At 37.4% G+C, this 16,594-nt stretch overlaps 1 protein-coding gene across 1 annotated transcript; it reads left to right on the top strand.

Annotated features, from left to right (window-relative positions):
• The first annotated feature begins 12,538 nt into the window (after positions 1-12,538).
• Positions 12,539-13,359, top strand: LOC121242864 (disease resistance protein RPV1-like). Its single transcript, XM_041140860.1, is given in 3 exon segments — positions 12,539-12,608; positions 12,653-13,004; positions 13,007-13,359. Coding segments are annotated over 2 exon segments (522 nt in total). The 5' UTR covers positions 12,539-12,608; positions 12,653-12,703; the 3' UTR covers positions 13,228-13,359.
• Positions 13,360-16,594: the final 3,235 nt, after the last annotated feature.

Below are 16,594 nucleotides of genomic sequence, written 5' to 3'. Positions count from 1 at the left end.
GTTGCCTGCCATGCATCATCGCTTGCCATGGGCAGTGAATTGCTTGGCGAGGTTGTTGCTTGCTGCAAGGTACTTCATGTTGGTCTCCATAGCTTGGCGAGAAGTTGCACCAGGTGAGGCTTGTTACTACATGCTCATTGCCCACTGGAGGAGAGTGAGGCCGTTCCTTGCCTCTGTGGGAGCTCGCCTGCAATAGAAATGGTCGTCATCGGTTTGTGGCTTCTAGTAGCAGGAATGTGGTTGCCCATGTCGCCGGGTAGTCATCTGTGAAATACAACTTATGTGGTGTGCTTATTGCTCGCTACAAGGAGAAGGCTAGAGACGGTCCTGTTGGCCCACAAATGCCTGCCTTAGGCGGCGTGCATGGTGCGGGCGAGTTTGTAGTTGGCTTCTGGGTCGTGTAGTGTCATAGCAGTGGCAGAACCCACCGAAGACTCGGACAGAAGTTACTGGTGGCTTCACGTGCGGCGAGCAAGCTCCACACGGTGTGTGATGGATAGTGAAGCCGATGGCTTCCCAATGAGTGGCTCCGATGAGGTGTCGGCAGCAAACTCCGGTAGGATTCTCTTGGATATCCAGCCGCTGTGACGAGGAGGTGGCGTGGTCACACCGCCCGTCACGAGGGTCACTGCGTGCACTACGGCATGCACCCATCGTTCGCGTGCTTGTTGTGCATCTACATGGGCGTACCTTACGTGCATGGTATTTTCCTCCCATGCACAGTGCACGTCCCACGTGCACGGCACATGCAATGTATTTGCACATGTTTTTTTTTTCTTTTCCTTCTTTTTGCAGCAAAAAGAAATAGTTCACCTGGAAACTTAGCATTGGTAGTAGCTGGTAATGGGAAGAAGAAGAACTCCATGAAGATGAAAGTAGTCTGCTGGGGTGTGGACAATCTGGGCACGTCAATAAAAATTGTTCAAGAGCAGGAGCAGGTTCGGCAAGTGGCTCCAAGTCAGTAAATGGAGATACTGTAATGAAACTAACGTTGTGTCTGGAAGACGATGTCTGTTAAAGGGACATGTACATCCTTATGGCATAGTGCTAATTCCCAAAGTTGCCATGATAGAGGATGTGTTAATGTTAGTGGGTCCACAAGTTTGCACACAGGCATTGGTTTGTCATTAATGCAGGGTGTGTGGTGGAAATTCATGTCGATGGCTGATGAACTTCCAGGAAAGCCAAACGTGGAAGTTGCACCACAATTTTTCAGCAAAATTATTTTCGACATGGGCCGAAATTGAAATTCTTGGAATTGGTTTATTCTGAGTGGGTATGCTTTTATGGTAGAGCATAATAGCAGAAGATATGAAGATCTTCATTGCAGTGGAGCGTGGTTGTGGAACCAGCCAAAGTCGCAAGGTGGAGATTGTTGGATTTGCTCATTTGGAGTCCCGCATCGGTGAGAGAGAATTGAGGAACAGGCCTCAAGGCTTATAAATAGGATGCTTGGCCTCTTAGTTAATTACACCAAGTCATAAGCTTAATTAGTAACTTGTGACTCTAAGAAAAGTCTTCTATTAGCCTTTTCTTGTTAAAAGGAAAGAGGTGAGAGTTAAAGTTTTACTAGTGGGAAAACTTTATGGGTGTCATTTGGGGTGAGGAGAAAAATTGTGTGATTGTAATAATTTTTCACATAGTGTATTTTCTTCTCTGGGTTTGGTAGTTTTTTCTCCTGTTTTTGGGAGTTTCCACGTAAATTCTTGTGTTGTTATTATTTCTCTATTTTTCTTCATATTTCACCACAAAGTGGATCCTATGGGTGAATTTGAGATGTCCAAATTCCTAACACTCCTATTCCTCTTCTTTAACCTATCAATGGAGTTACGATGTATTTTTGAGCTTTCAAGGTGAAGATACCCGTAATAATTTTACTTCTCATCTTTGCAGTGCTTTGCGTCAAAAGGGAATTAACACTTACATAGATGATGAGCTTAGAAGAGGGAGAAGAAATTTCACCGACACTTGTCAAGGCCATTGAAGGCTCAAGGATTTCAATCATTGTATTTTCTGAAAACTATGCATCATCCACATGGTGTTTGGAAGAGCTAATAAAGATCCTAGAGTGTAAGGAATCAAAGCAGCAGAAGGTTCTACCGGTGTTTTACAAAGTTGAGCCATCGATAGTACGCCATCAAAAAAATAGTTTTGAAGAAGCATTGGCTAAACATGCAGAAGACAAGTTCAAGGAGGATGGTGCTGTGAAGGTTCGGAGGTGGAAGACAGCCCTGAAACAAGTGGCCAATTTATCTGGTTGGCAATTAGGGATAAACGGGTACTACTAACAACTCTTATCCCTCCATCAATGCATATAATTTCATTATGTGCTTGCATTATAATTGAATTGAGACTAAGCTTCAACAACTTTTATTTCTTTCTGTATCTTTTTTTTTTTTTTTTGATAAACAAACTTTTATTAATAAAGAAGTCAGTACATAGCAGCTTGATCAAACCAAAGGGCATGATCTACAAAACCTGGGACAGATTCCCACCACATAACAATGTCATCAACATTCCAAACAAACGTGTCAAATTATGAGCCACCCTATTCCCATTCCTATAAACATGTAGCACTTGCAATTCTGGAAAATGCCTCATCAATTCCCGAGCATCCTTGATCAGATTTCCATTTAAAGAGAAAGACTCTTGCGTGCCTTGTAACTCTTGAACCAAAAATAAGCAGTCTGTTTCTACCACCAAATTTGGAATACTGAGTGGTAGACAAAGCTGTAAACCTCTTAGCACAGCTATCAGTTCAATAGTAATTAATTTGAAAAACTAAGAAATTTGACATACAATATTACAAAAATTACTTAAAATTATAAAATACTAATGAAAGCCATATTCTGAGACTAAGATGCCACTGTTAAGTTGGACGAGAACATTACCAAATTACTAATTCTTGAATATAATAATCTACTTTAGGATTATTTTCTATATTTTAAATAAAGCAATCAACGGCCAACTTTACGTAACAACATTTTTCACACTCAAACTACGGCTTTTTTTATTATTTATTTTACACCATAAATTTTTTTTTTTAAAAAATCTAATTTCTACCGGCCTAAGAAATTGCATATATTTAATAATTGAATTGGTCAAGCGCCACATTATTGATACACACATACATTTAGTCAAATTAAATTGGATGGTATAGAAATTAAATAAAAATTATCTGTACTTTAGATTAATGCAAATCAATACCTTTTGAAGCTTATGGTATAAATAAAAATGATATGTTTTTAACAAATAAATGTTATTGAATTTTTTTTTTTCTGCAACGATTAAAGAAAACAGTGAACAAAGAATGACAACATACATGGCTTTGCTTCTCCACTATTTTTCAAAGTTCCATGTCTTGAATTTGATAGAGACAATCTCTGCACTTTCTTCACCACCTATAATGCGAATTATTAAACTTTCCAAATTCACGAGTTTTTAAGAGTTCATGTTAGTTCAAATGGTAGGGATCATTTTCCTACATTTAGTACTTAACTTGTGGTCAACCTGTAGGAGGATTGGGATTCCTGTCGACAACGATTGAATAGTGACTAAATCATGTTCCCATGTCTTTTGATGTGAGGAAGTCAAATTCATGAATTTTCTTTATATCCTTTTGCATTGGTAGGAACGAATCTAAATTTATCCAAGAGATTGTTGAAGAGGTCTCAAGAATAGTACTAAATCGTATAAACTTGCATGTTGCTGATTATCCAGTGGGAATAAAGTCTCGTGTAAAAGATATTAATATGCTTTTATGTATTGAGATGAATGATACACGCATGATAGGGATCTTTGGCATTGGTGGAATTGGTAAGACAACTATTGCAAAAGCGATGTATAACCTCATTGCTGATCAGTTTGAAGGGAGTTGTTTTCTTGCAAATGTTAGAGAAACTTTCAATCCAGATAAGGGTGGTCACATCCAATTGCAAGAGAAAATTCTTTGTAAGAGAAAATTCTTTCTAAGATCCTAAAAGATCCAAGTTTAAAGGTTGGTCATGTTGATCGAGGAATCAGTTTGTTAAAGGAGAGACTTTGCTGTAAAAAAGTTCTTTTAGTTATTGATGATGTGGACCATTTATACCAATTAGAGAAATTATGTGGAAGTTGTGATTGGTTTGGTTTAGGAAGTAGAATCATCGTAACAACAAGAGATGAGCATATACTAGTTAAGCATAATGTTGGTTTGAAATATCCCATGAATGAATTGGATTTCGGTGACGCTTTTAAGCTCTTTACTTGGCATGCCTTCAAATCTGACAAACCTGATGATGGTTTTGTGGAACTCACAAAACTTGTACTGCAATATGCTGGTGGCCTTCCCCTCGCTTTAACAATTGTAGGCTCGAATCTATGTGGAAGAGATATATGTTATTGGAAAACCGAATTGGAAAAGTACAAAAAAGTCCCAGAGAAAAGGATCCAAGAAATACTCAAAATAAGTTACGATGGATTAGATTATTATGAGCAAAAGATTTTCCTTGACATTGCATGTTTTTTCAAAGGAGATGACAAGAAATATGTGACTAAAATACTAGATGGTTGTGGTTTTTTTCCTGATGCCAGTATTAGAAAGCTCATGGATAAATGTCTCATAACTGTTGATGAATATGACCGATTGAGGATGCATGACTTACTTGAAGATATGGGTAAAGAAATTGTTCGAGAAAAATCACTCGAAAAACTTGGGAGACGAAGTAGGTTATGGTTTCATGAATATGTTCGTTATGTACTTGAAGAAAATACGATAAGATTCACTTTAAAAATAAATTTTTATTTCTAATTTTTTTTTTCTCAATTGACGCTACTATTAAAAAAGAAAAACATATAATTTTACAAGTGTTGAACTATAGGGAATTTATCTTCGATTTTTGTTTGAACACATTGCATTCTCTCACTAGGGTACAGAGCAAATTGAAGGCATATTGATAGACCTGCCTCGAGGGGACCGCATTATACGCTCGAGTCCCAAGGTGTTTAAAAAGATGAGAAAACTCAGAATATTTATAAACCGCAATGCAAGTTTTTGTGGCAGATTGAGTTATCTCTCTAATGAGTTAAGAGTTATTGATTGGCCCAAATGTCCTTTCCAGTCCTTGGCATATAATTTTCATGGAGAGAAACTACTTGTTTTAAGAATGGATAGAAGCATGATTAGAGAGATAGACGTGAGATTGTTAACTAAGGTACACATTTTTATTTTCAATATGTCGATATGTCTTCCTTTAAGGTATGCTGCAAATTTCCTTTAATAGCTAATATATTTCCTTTATTTTCTTCTCTTTTACAGAACTTAACAAGTATGAATTTTCGTGAATGTGAATACTTGACAAAAATATCAGATCTTTCAAGGTGCTCAAATTTAAAGGAGTTGATTCTTGATGGATGTAAAAATTTAGTTGAGGTTCATGATTCTGTTGGATTTCTGGATAGGCTTGTTGAATTGAGTTTTGATCAATGTTCTAGCCTAAAGAATTTGCCAAGAAGCTTCAAGTTGAGATCTCTAGAATTACTTTAACTTAAAGGATGTACAAGCCTTGAAAAATTTCCTGAAATCGAGTGTGAAATGGAACATTTGAAGCATCTTTGGTTAGAAAGCACCGTAATAAAAGAGCTACCTTCATCCATTACATACCTCACTGGGCTCAAACAGTTATATATGTATGGGTGCAAAAGCCTTGTGCGTCTTCCAATAAACATTTTTCAGTTGGAACGTCCAGAGAGTGTTGGCGTTTCTGGTTGTCCAAAATTTGGAAAGAATGTGAGGCATAATGGGCAATCCATGCCATGTACACAGGAAAATGAAATTTCACCAGGTACGGAATTGCTCTCATTGCTTCCTCCAGTTATGAGTGCAAGCATTTCGAAAGTGGAATGTTTCTCAATACCATTTCCATCTATGGTACTGTTACCAGAATCAAATTTATTTAAGACATTTAATTTAGCATCTAGTTTGAGGACTTTAATTCTATATGAAAGTGGTATTGTTAGCCTTCCTTTATGCCTCAAAGAATTTGTTGGATTGTCTCACCTTTATTTGGAAGACTGCAAGCAACGTGAAGAAATTCTACAACTTCCACCAAATATAGAAAAGATTAATGCTCGTGGGTGCATGTTATTAGAACGCTTTCCTCATGTATCCGCAGAATCTTCATTTGGTACACCTAACTTAAAACGGCTAAGATGGATTGACTTATCCAATTGCAATAAAATAGATGTGAATGTAGGAAATCATGCACCAAATCCACTATTGATTCAGGTATACATGTCTCTATTTCTCTAACTTCTATCTATTAATTGGTATGCCTTATTTGATAGCTTGTATAATTTATTTATTTTTATACTTGGTTTAATAGGAACGCTTTGAGAGGAAAACTTCAAGTAGGATTATATATCCTGGAAGTAAGGTTCCAGAGTGGTTCAAGTATCGCAAGGAGACTACTTCATATAGTAATTACTGTGAAGTAGACATTGATAATGCTCCCCTGCATATGCATGAGATGGTGGCATTAGTTTTGTGTTTTGTTGTGGGACCTATTCCGGTGGGATTAGAAACTATTACTGTCTTGATAAGCGGCCAGCCGAGTAGACATCATATGTGGCTAACTCCTTCAATAGACCAACATCTTGTATGTCTACAATACATAACTTCAAATTCTATTGAGATACAACGAATGTACAGGGAAGGGAATTCAAACAATACGAGGTTTACATTTGAAAGTTATTCAAAGGAAGCAATCTTAAAAAGTGTTGGAGTCCATCTAATATACAAGAATGACGATGTTATGGATCGTATTCAACTTTCAAAGAGATATCGAGATGATGGTGATCATAACTTGGAGCTTGAGTGGAACCCACAACAGAAGAGACAATCTTCAAGCTCAAGCGTTATGGATTTGGAGGATACTGATGATGATTTAATTAATGAAGATTTGGATTTAGAAATTCAAGTTGGGAATGCATAGTCATAGATGAGACTGACCTTCCACAGCACGGGTGGTGGTGGGTGGGTTTTGTATCATGTACGTTGATGAGTGCAACATGGAGAGATGAGCAATCCACATATTTCCTTGAATTTCTCTCCTTATTTTGTTAGTGCAATTTCGTTCCTAGCTGTTTAACTTTATCCCAATTTCATTTTCAATGCAAGTCAAAATAAACGAAATCTTCCAAATTCATTCTGAATAGATTAATGGTGCTTAGACTCAATGTGAGTGACGCGTAATTTCTTTGTGGATCTTTTTTATTTTTTGAATTGTTTAGTTTATAAAAGAAATCTCATAGTTTATAAACTAAAGTGACTTGATTTGATATATAAAGGATGACTCCTCAACTCAAGCACAAGATCATGCACCTTAATTTTAGGAAAGATTTTTGCTGTAAATATTCTGTAACAGCCTTGCAAATCACGGCCAAAAATCTTGTAACAGTCATTGCTTATTTTCTACATTCCTTCCTAGAATAGTTTTTTTATTCTTGTATATATTTCCTTGTAATACTCTGTAATGCAGTGTGTGAAACTTCTTACGATTGCAATAAGAATTTCCTTCCAGCATATTGTTTTTCAAACTTCAATATGGTATCAGAGCGAGTCTCCCTCCAACGAGAATTCGATCCCTACCACTGAAACCACCCACAATCCGATTTTTTCACCACAATCTCCAACAGAAATTCCTCTTATTGCTCTCAATATTTCTTCCCAGATCAATGAAAAACTCACACCATCCACCTTTCCCCAATGGCGTGCTCAGTTTGAAGCCCTTCTCATTGGGTACAATTTACTTGACTATGTCACTGGCGATAAACCTTGCCCTAATGCCACCGATTCCTCCATTTCTACCCCTCAAAAAATTCACTGGATCAGACAAGACAAACTTATCCTTAGTGCAATTTTAGCTTCCACAACCACCACCATCACACCATTCATCTCCATTGCCAAAACTTCTCAACAAGCTTGGCAAAAATTACATACCATGTATGCGAGTAAATCTCGCACCCATGCAATGCAATTGAAAGAGGAACTCACGTTAAAGGGAAATCAATCAGTTCAAGATTACCTGCATACGGTCAAAGCCCTTGCTGTTGAAATCTCCCTCATTGATCATCCTATTTCTGAAGATGATCTCACCCTTTACATACTCAACGGTTTGGGACCAGACTTCCGCGAAATCGGAGCTCCAATCCGTGCACGGTAACGTCCTCTTCAGTTTGAGGAACTACATGACCTCCTTGTAAGTCATGACGCATATCTGCAGCGTCTTGAAGCATCATCCTAGCAACTAGTTGCCTCAGCCAACTACTCAAATCGGCGCCCTGGCTCCTCCTCTGCAGGTACCAATTCTAAGGGTAACTCGAAGACACTTGGGTCTACCCGAACCAGCTTCTTTTCACCACCAAATCAATCTTCGGCCCAATATCGCACAAATGGTGGCCCAAGCGAAAACAAGAAGAACAAGCCCAATGGACAGCGCAGGTACACACCCAAATGCCAAATCTGTGATCAATTTGGTCATATTGCAAAACATTGTCCCCGTGTGCAATTTTCTGAAGCAACAACAAATTGTACATCCACCTCACAAGCTGCGGACACCAAATGGCTCATTGACTCAGCAGCATCCCATAATATCACTGGTGATTTGGCTACTTTATCAATTCACACTGAATATGATGGCACCGACGAGGTTGTAATCAGTGATGGTTTAGGTTTGCGTGTCTCTCACATTGGTTCCATGGTTTTACACTCACCTACAAGCACCATTCATTTAAATGATACTCTTTGTGTTCCTCATGTTCAAAAAAATCTTATTTCTGTCCATCATTTCACTACTCAAAATCATGTCTTTGTTGAATTTCATCCCTCCTTTTTTCTTGTTAAGGATCAGACCACGGGGGCGGTTCTACTCAAAGGTGCCTGTGAGAATGGTGTCTACACCCTACCGAAATCAATGGTAAAATCTTCTCCAAAAATTATTGCGAATGTCCATGAACGGACATCAATTGATGGGTGGCACAAGCGGCTTGGACATCCTTCCAATAAAATTGTTCATCACCTTGTCAACTCTTTTTCTCTTCTAATAATAAATGAAAAAGTTTCTCACCTTTGTACCTCTTGTTCCATTAATAAAGCACACAAGCAACCATTCCGTCCCACTAGTCTTCAAAGTCATGCACTACTTGACTTAATTTATACGAATGTTTGGGGTCCTTCAAATTCGGTTGGTATTGATGGGTCACGTTATTATTTGATTTTTGTAGACTATTTCACAAAATACATTTGGTTCTATCCTATGGAAACAAAATCTGGGGTTAGCGCAATCTTTCCCCAATTCAAATATCTTGTTGAAAATTGGTTTCAAGCAAAAATCAAAACCATTTACTCTGATAATGGTGGTGAATTTATGGCCTTAAAAAACTATTTTTCTATTCATGGAATAAGCCATTACACCACTGCTCCTCATACCCCACAACAAAATGGTGTTTCTGAACGTCGACACCGTCATTTAGTTGAAACAGGCCTCACTCTATTACATGATGCTTCTCTATCCTTAAAGTACTGGCCCCATGCGTTCTCCACCGCTGCTTATCTGATAAATAGACAACCAACCCCTCTCTTAAATAACAAATCACCCTTTGAAGCCCTGTTTCATCAGCCACCGAATTACATGAAATTAAAAAAGTTTCGTTGTCTATGTTTTCCTCTCACCAGGCCATACAACTCCAATAAACTTCAACCCAAATCAATAGCCTGCCTGTTTGTGGGCTACTCATCGGCCCATAATGCATACAAATGCATTGACCCAAAGACAAACTGCATGTATATCTCACGCCATGTCCTATTTGATGAACTGCAATCCGGTCTCCCTCAAGCTCCTGAAACTCCAGTGTCCACCGCTGTGCCCCGCATCCATGCGTCTATCCCAACGGAACCTCCACCCGTGATTTCGGCAGGGTCCAACACCATTTCATCACCTCCAGGTAACGTCCCTTCTTCTTCTTCTTCTTCTATTTCTCGCAATCTTGCTTCTGTTCATGAGGCCCTAATTTTTCTTCATCACATGAAAATGGTTCTTCTTCATCTAATTCACACACAAATCTCATCACCCACGATCACCCTTTACCCATTACTCCTTCATCTGTGTCTTGTGATCCACCTACTCAGACCCTTACCCGAACCCACTCCATGACCACTCGGTCCATGAACAACATTCATAAACCCAAACAATTAAATTCAGCCACCAAACACCCTCTTCCCAACACCATTGAACCAAGTTGTGTGGGACAAGCGCTTCGTGAACCTCACTGGAGAACAGCCATGTCTGAGGAACTGATTGCGCTCATGCGCCATGGCACGTGAGAACTCGTTTCCCCACCAAACAATTGCATACCCATCGGTTGCAAATGGGTATTTCGTGTTAAACGCAAGGCTGATGGAACTGTTGATCGCTTTAAAGCGAGATTTGTTGCTAAAGGTTTCAATCAACGTCCTGGTTTAGACTACAAGGAAACCTTTAGCCCCGTTGTTAAACCCGCTACAATTAGATCTGTTTTAACAGTTGTTATGATGCAGGGACAGTCCTTGAGACAACTTGACGTAAACAACGCTTTTTTGCATGGCCAGTTAACTGAAACTATGTATATGGCCCAGCCTCCGGGCTTCAAAGATGCCTCAAAACCGAATCATGTTTGTCAGTTGAATAAGGCCATTTATGGCCTTAAACAGGCTCCTAGAGCCTGGTACTCTGCATTAAAATTGGCCATCTTGAATCTTGGTTTTACAAACTCAAAAGCGGACTCCTCCTTATTTATTTATCACCAAGATTCTATTTTGTGCTATTTATTAATGTATGTGGATGATCTGATCATCACTGGCAGCAACAATCATTTTGTGTCTCATGTCATTCAACAACTTGGCATTCGTTTCTCATTAAAAGACATGGGTCAGCTCCATTTCTTCTGGGGAATGGAAGTGATCCCGACCACATCAGGGTTGTTCCTCTCTCAACACGAATATATTCTGGATCTTCTCTCCAAAACGAACATGATGGGTGCCAAAGAAGTTTCTACTCCTTTGTCCACAAGCACTGCACTGAAGCTAGTTGATGGTACAACTTCATTTGACAGTACTGAGTTTAGAAGTGTGATTGGAGGACTTCAATATTTGTCTCTTGCTCGTCCCGACATCTGTTTCTCAGTCAATATAATTTTCCAGTTTATGCACAAACCCACAGTCACACATTGGGCAGCTGCAAAGCGACTCCTTCGCTACTTGAAGCAAACACTTTTTCATGGCATTCACATAAAAAAAAAAAAAAAATCCAGTTTTGATCTCATAACATATTCTGATGCTGATTGGACGGGTAATTTTGATGATCGTACTTCAACGTCAGCATACATCAGCTTTCTTGGATCTAATCCTATCTCATGGAGTTCAAAAAAACAACGAGCAGTTGCCCAATCATCAAGGGAAGCTGAATATAGATCCCTTCCAAACACTGCTTCAGAAATTTTATGGCTATTATCATTATTCCAAGAACTCAAGCTACCAATGAAAGCTTCACCCAAACTTCTGTGTGATAACTTAGGTGCCACTCATCTAAGTTTTAATCCTGTACAACACTCACGGATTAAGCATATTCAGATAGATTTACACTTTGTACGTGATATGGTTCAATGTGGCATCCTCAATGTTCATCATGTCAATACTCAATACCAACTTGTGGATTTATTGACAAAACCATTATCAAGACAGCGCACAGATCTTCTTAAGACCAAGATTGGCTTAGCCAACAGCAGCTCCATCTTGCGGGAGCATATAAAGGAGGACTCCTCAACTCAAGCACAAGATCATGCACCTTAATTTTAGGAAAGATTTTTGCTGTAAATATTCTGTAACAGCCTTGCAAATCACGACCAAAAATCTTGTAACAGTCATTGCTTATTTTCTGCATTCCTTCCTAGAATAGTTTTTTTATTCTTGTATATATTTCCTTGTAATACTCTGTAATGCAATGTGTGAAACTTCTTACAATTGCAATAAGAATTTCCTTCTAGCATACTATTTTTCAAACTTCAATATGATATACATTAAATTTTTTTGAAATAAAAGTAAAGTAAAAGAAACTATAATATACAAGAAAAAAACCATATTAATTAATATTTAAACTTTACTATTATGAGATCTCTACGTAAACTAAAAATGTTAATTTTAGTTTTTGTTCAATTAAAAAATTAAAATAAAAAAATTTATTTTACTTTATGTACATGCTATATATTTTGCGGTGGCAACGAATTAAAGCGATAAGAAAATAATTTAATTGATGTGATCTTGTCATTTTATATCAATATTATATATACATGTCATAAACGTTGATGTAGTGCATTTGGTCAGTGATTATTCATTTAATTAAGAATATATATGATTGGAAAAGATAAAAAGTTAAAAGGAAGAAAATATTTTTCTTAGATTCAAAATGTCGTAATTTACAGCATTAAAAAAGAGGTTGCAGAAGCCAAGAGCCTGATGACAACCTTTTATTCTCATCTTTTCTTTCCTATACTTTCCATAAGATGCAACACGCGCGGAAGTTGCCAAGAAGTCCCTCCTTCACGCAACGCTGTATCCACTTCTTGAAACTTATACAAGGAGCTCCATCATCATCCACGATCTATCTGCAATTAGTTATACTTTACGTTCAAAATGACTTCTTCCAACGCATCACCGGAGCTCATCTCCTCTGCTTCCTCCTCCAATTCCTCTTCTTTACCCTCTCAATGGAGTTTTGATGTATTCTTGAGCTTTCAAGGTGAATATACCCGTAATAATTTTACTAGTCATATTTATAGTGCTTTGGATCAAAAGGGAATCAACGCTTACAAAGATGACAAGCTTAGAAGAGGTGGAGAGATTTCACCTGCACTTTTAGAGACCGTTGAAGAGTCAAAGATTTCGATCATTGTATTTTCTGAAAATTATGCATCATCTACATGGTGTTTGGATGACTGATGAAGATCCTAGAGTGTGAAAAATCAAAACAACAGGAGGTTTTACCAGTATTTTACAAAGTCGAGCCATCGACAGTACGACACCAAACAAATAGTTTCAAAGAAGCGTTGCCTAACCATGAAGACAAGTTCAAGGATGATGCTAAAGTTCAGAGGTGGAAGATTGCCTTAAAACAAGCTGCCGATCTATCCGGTTTTCATTTGAAGATCAAAGAGTAATTCCAACAACTCTTATCCCTCTATCAATTCATATATAATTTAGTTTTGATCGAATTACATACTTTGAAGATATATATATATATATATTTATTTATAGTGAGAAGCTGTAATTCAGTGGAAGGGAGGAATTTTCAGCACACATTCACAAGTTGTGCTGTAAATCCGTACAATGGTCAGAAATTCTAACACTCCCTCCCAACTGAACAATAGTGTGAATGAGGAAAATACCGCAATATGACATGACAACAAGAAGATTTAATATACGAAAACACCGCAACACTAATGAAGCAAAATGAACAAATGGACAAAATTCATCCAACACTCCACGAGGCACTCGACCACGTCACAAAATGACACAATGCATCCCAACGCTTCACATGGAACTCGACCACATCACAACTACATATATCACCCCAACACACAACCACAAGACATAATTTCACATAAAACAATTCACAATTTCCATCAACATTGATTTTTAAGGTTAGTCCGAGAGTCACTTACACACAGAGGGAAAAATCTATGGATGATCACAAGCATCCCGAGCTCAGAGAGAGAGAGGAGAAATTGAGAGAGTGAGAGGGTGAGACAGAGAGTAAGGGAGGGGAAACTAAGAGGGAAGGCAGAGGTGGGTGGCTGTTAGCCTGAGAGAGAGGTACGATTCAGAGAGAGATGGAGAGTAAGAATTACTGGTGATGTGTGGAGTCAAGGCATGGAGAATGTTGGCAGCAGACGGCACAAAATAGAGAGAGAGGAGAATTCCAAGGGAGGGAGAGACTGGGTGATGAGAGGGAGATAGAGAGACGACTGGGAAGGAGAGAGGAATTAGGGTTTGTGTAAAATGGGATAAAACGCCGCCGTTTTGAGGAGATGGGCAGGCCTTCTTGGGCTGGGCTTGGACTTTTGGGACTAGCTTCATATTATGCATGACCAAAATGTAGAAGCCCTCTCAACTCATAAAAATTGTGTTCATATTGATGTTTGTTTACGTAATAACATTTTTCACACTGAAACTACGGTTTTTTATTTTACCATAAATTAAAAAAAGGTATATAATATAAACCCTAAGAAATTGCATACATTTATGATTTACCCATTAAATTGGTCAAGCGGCACATTCTTGATACTTATTGTCCAATTAAATTGGAAAAATCATCCACTGAGAATGGGGCAATTTATAACTTTATTAAACAACCAGTGCTCTTAGCTTTAATAAAACAATTCAAATAGAATCAAATACCATGGTATAATAGTCATGCACCTATGGAAAAGAATTCAAATAAACATAAATTAGCTCAAGTCAAGTTGCTTATTATATGGATGCAGACAACAAGATGCAAGTTGGGTTGCTTATTATTCCTTGTTTTTGATCAACTATTACCACTTTTGAAAGAATACAAATGTTAACATAGCTTATTCCTTTCGCTTGTATTTCAGATAAATGTTTGCATTATGTATTACATTTAGGGGAGAAAAGAAAAACTAGTGAACCAGTACCGGGTTCGGTCCAGTCTGGTACTGGTTCCATTTTTTTTAAAACCGGTCGAAATTGATCCGATTTCAATTTTTCCTTTTTTAATACGGGATCGGACTGGTTCATATACATATATATATATATGTTTTAGTTTTTTATATTGTATAAAATATTTTTTATATGATATATAATTTATATATAAAATAATTTTGTATTATATGATAAATTACTAAGTAATATAATATTCAATTTTAAAATTCTGTATAAATAACTATATATTATCACTATAATCTATTGTATTAGTAGTTATACTAATACTATATCACTATATATTATAATATATCACTACAGCTTATAATACAATTATAATATATATTATAATATATTACCTTAAATTATTATATACTATAATATATACCATATAATATACCGAAAAAAATGGAAGTACTGGTTTAGGGGTGTAACCAGTGTGGTATCGGTAACTCAAGTCTCAAAATCAGTATATATCGATTCGGTTCTAAAATATGTCTAAAATTAGATTGAACCGGACCGGTTACACCCCTAATTACATTCATTCCTTTTTCAAATAATTTGCGCAGATTCTTGGGTCACTTTCAGCTACAATAGGCAAACAGATTCTTAGGTCACTTGGATTACAAAAACTTACAAAACCTAACAAACATATGAGTCGTTTGTTGCAAATGTAATACAAGAAAAACAACAAAAATATGATAAATAGCAAGTCCATTTCTTTTTTCTTTTTTCAATAAAATCACAGCTCCATGGGATGCAAAATGTAAAACCACTACTCAACTAGGGAGAATCGAGACTGAAAGAAATAGAAAGAATCCACATAGGAGTGCGACAAATTCGGAGGAAATGGCTTACCACCGAAACACCTAATATTTTCGTGTTTAGAATTGATGCTTGCCTCTTGGTAAGCCTTCTCTAAATGGCCCTACTTTTCTAGGGATGTAGATTGAAAGGCAGATTGAGAAGCAGCTAGTGACCTTAGCAACGTGCAGGAGCAGGTGAGTGTAGACGGTGAGTAATGACGGTGAATGATGACTATGAGCGGCGAGTTGGACTCTTAAGGCTAGGGTTCTCACCCCTGGTACTTTGAGTATTGGAGGGTAGGGTTCAAGAGAACTGAAGTCTGAAGGTAAGAACAAATTTACTTCCATCGGTTTAACACTTCAAGTCCAAATCCGTCATTTATTGGGTTGGTGAATTGATCATTTAATAACCCGACATATGCCGATTCAGGTCGGGTCACTCGATTTTCAGGGTCATATGCACTAGCATATAAAAGAAAACTAAACGATAGCATTTAAAGCAAAGAGTCTACTACATCCACAAACAAATTATATAAAAAAATCCTACAAATTAAAGTGGTTTTATCTGATCTGTTAGATCTAATTTATAATAAAAATAACTTTACAATCTGACAAATCATATCAAGTCACACCATTTTGTGGGATTGCTTTAGTGTAATCCTTTTGTGGCTAAATTATTTCCCTAAAGCAAATATCGTGTAATTGGGATAGTTAGGTTATGAAATCAAGTAACTGGTTATTACGCAACCAGATAACTTCGGAATCCAATTAGAGTGTTCCATTTTCTAACCCATTTTAAATCGAGTTGGTTATTTTGATTATGTTCGGGTCGGAAGTACGGGTCAAGCCGGAATTATGGTTGTTTTGTTCACTCTGAAGTAAATCCATTATTGCCACTTGGCACATATCTCATCGTTCTCTTCTAATCTCGTCCACATGTCATATATTCTTGATTTCGGATCAACCATCAATGTCATCTGGAAACCACATTTGTCTCCAAAGTTTGTGCACTCAGAAATAGAAACAAAGATGTTCGTACTGAGGCTGTAGATTCGGA

Source organism: Juglans microcarpa x Juglans regia, chromosome 8D (genome assembly GCF_004785595.1).
Source record: "Juglans microcarpa x Juglans regia isolate MS1-56 chromosome 8D, Jm3101_v1.0, whole genome shotgun sequence".
In the NCBI taxonomy this organism is placed as follows: Eukaryota; Viridiplantae; Streptophyta; class Magnoliopsida; order Fagales; family Juglandaceae; genus Juglans; species Juglans microcarpa x Juglans regia.
The sequence above is the reverse complement of the archived record's forward strand: the minus strand, read 5'-3'. Positions and strand labels throughout refer to the sequence as shown.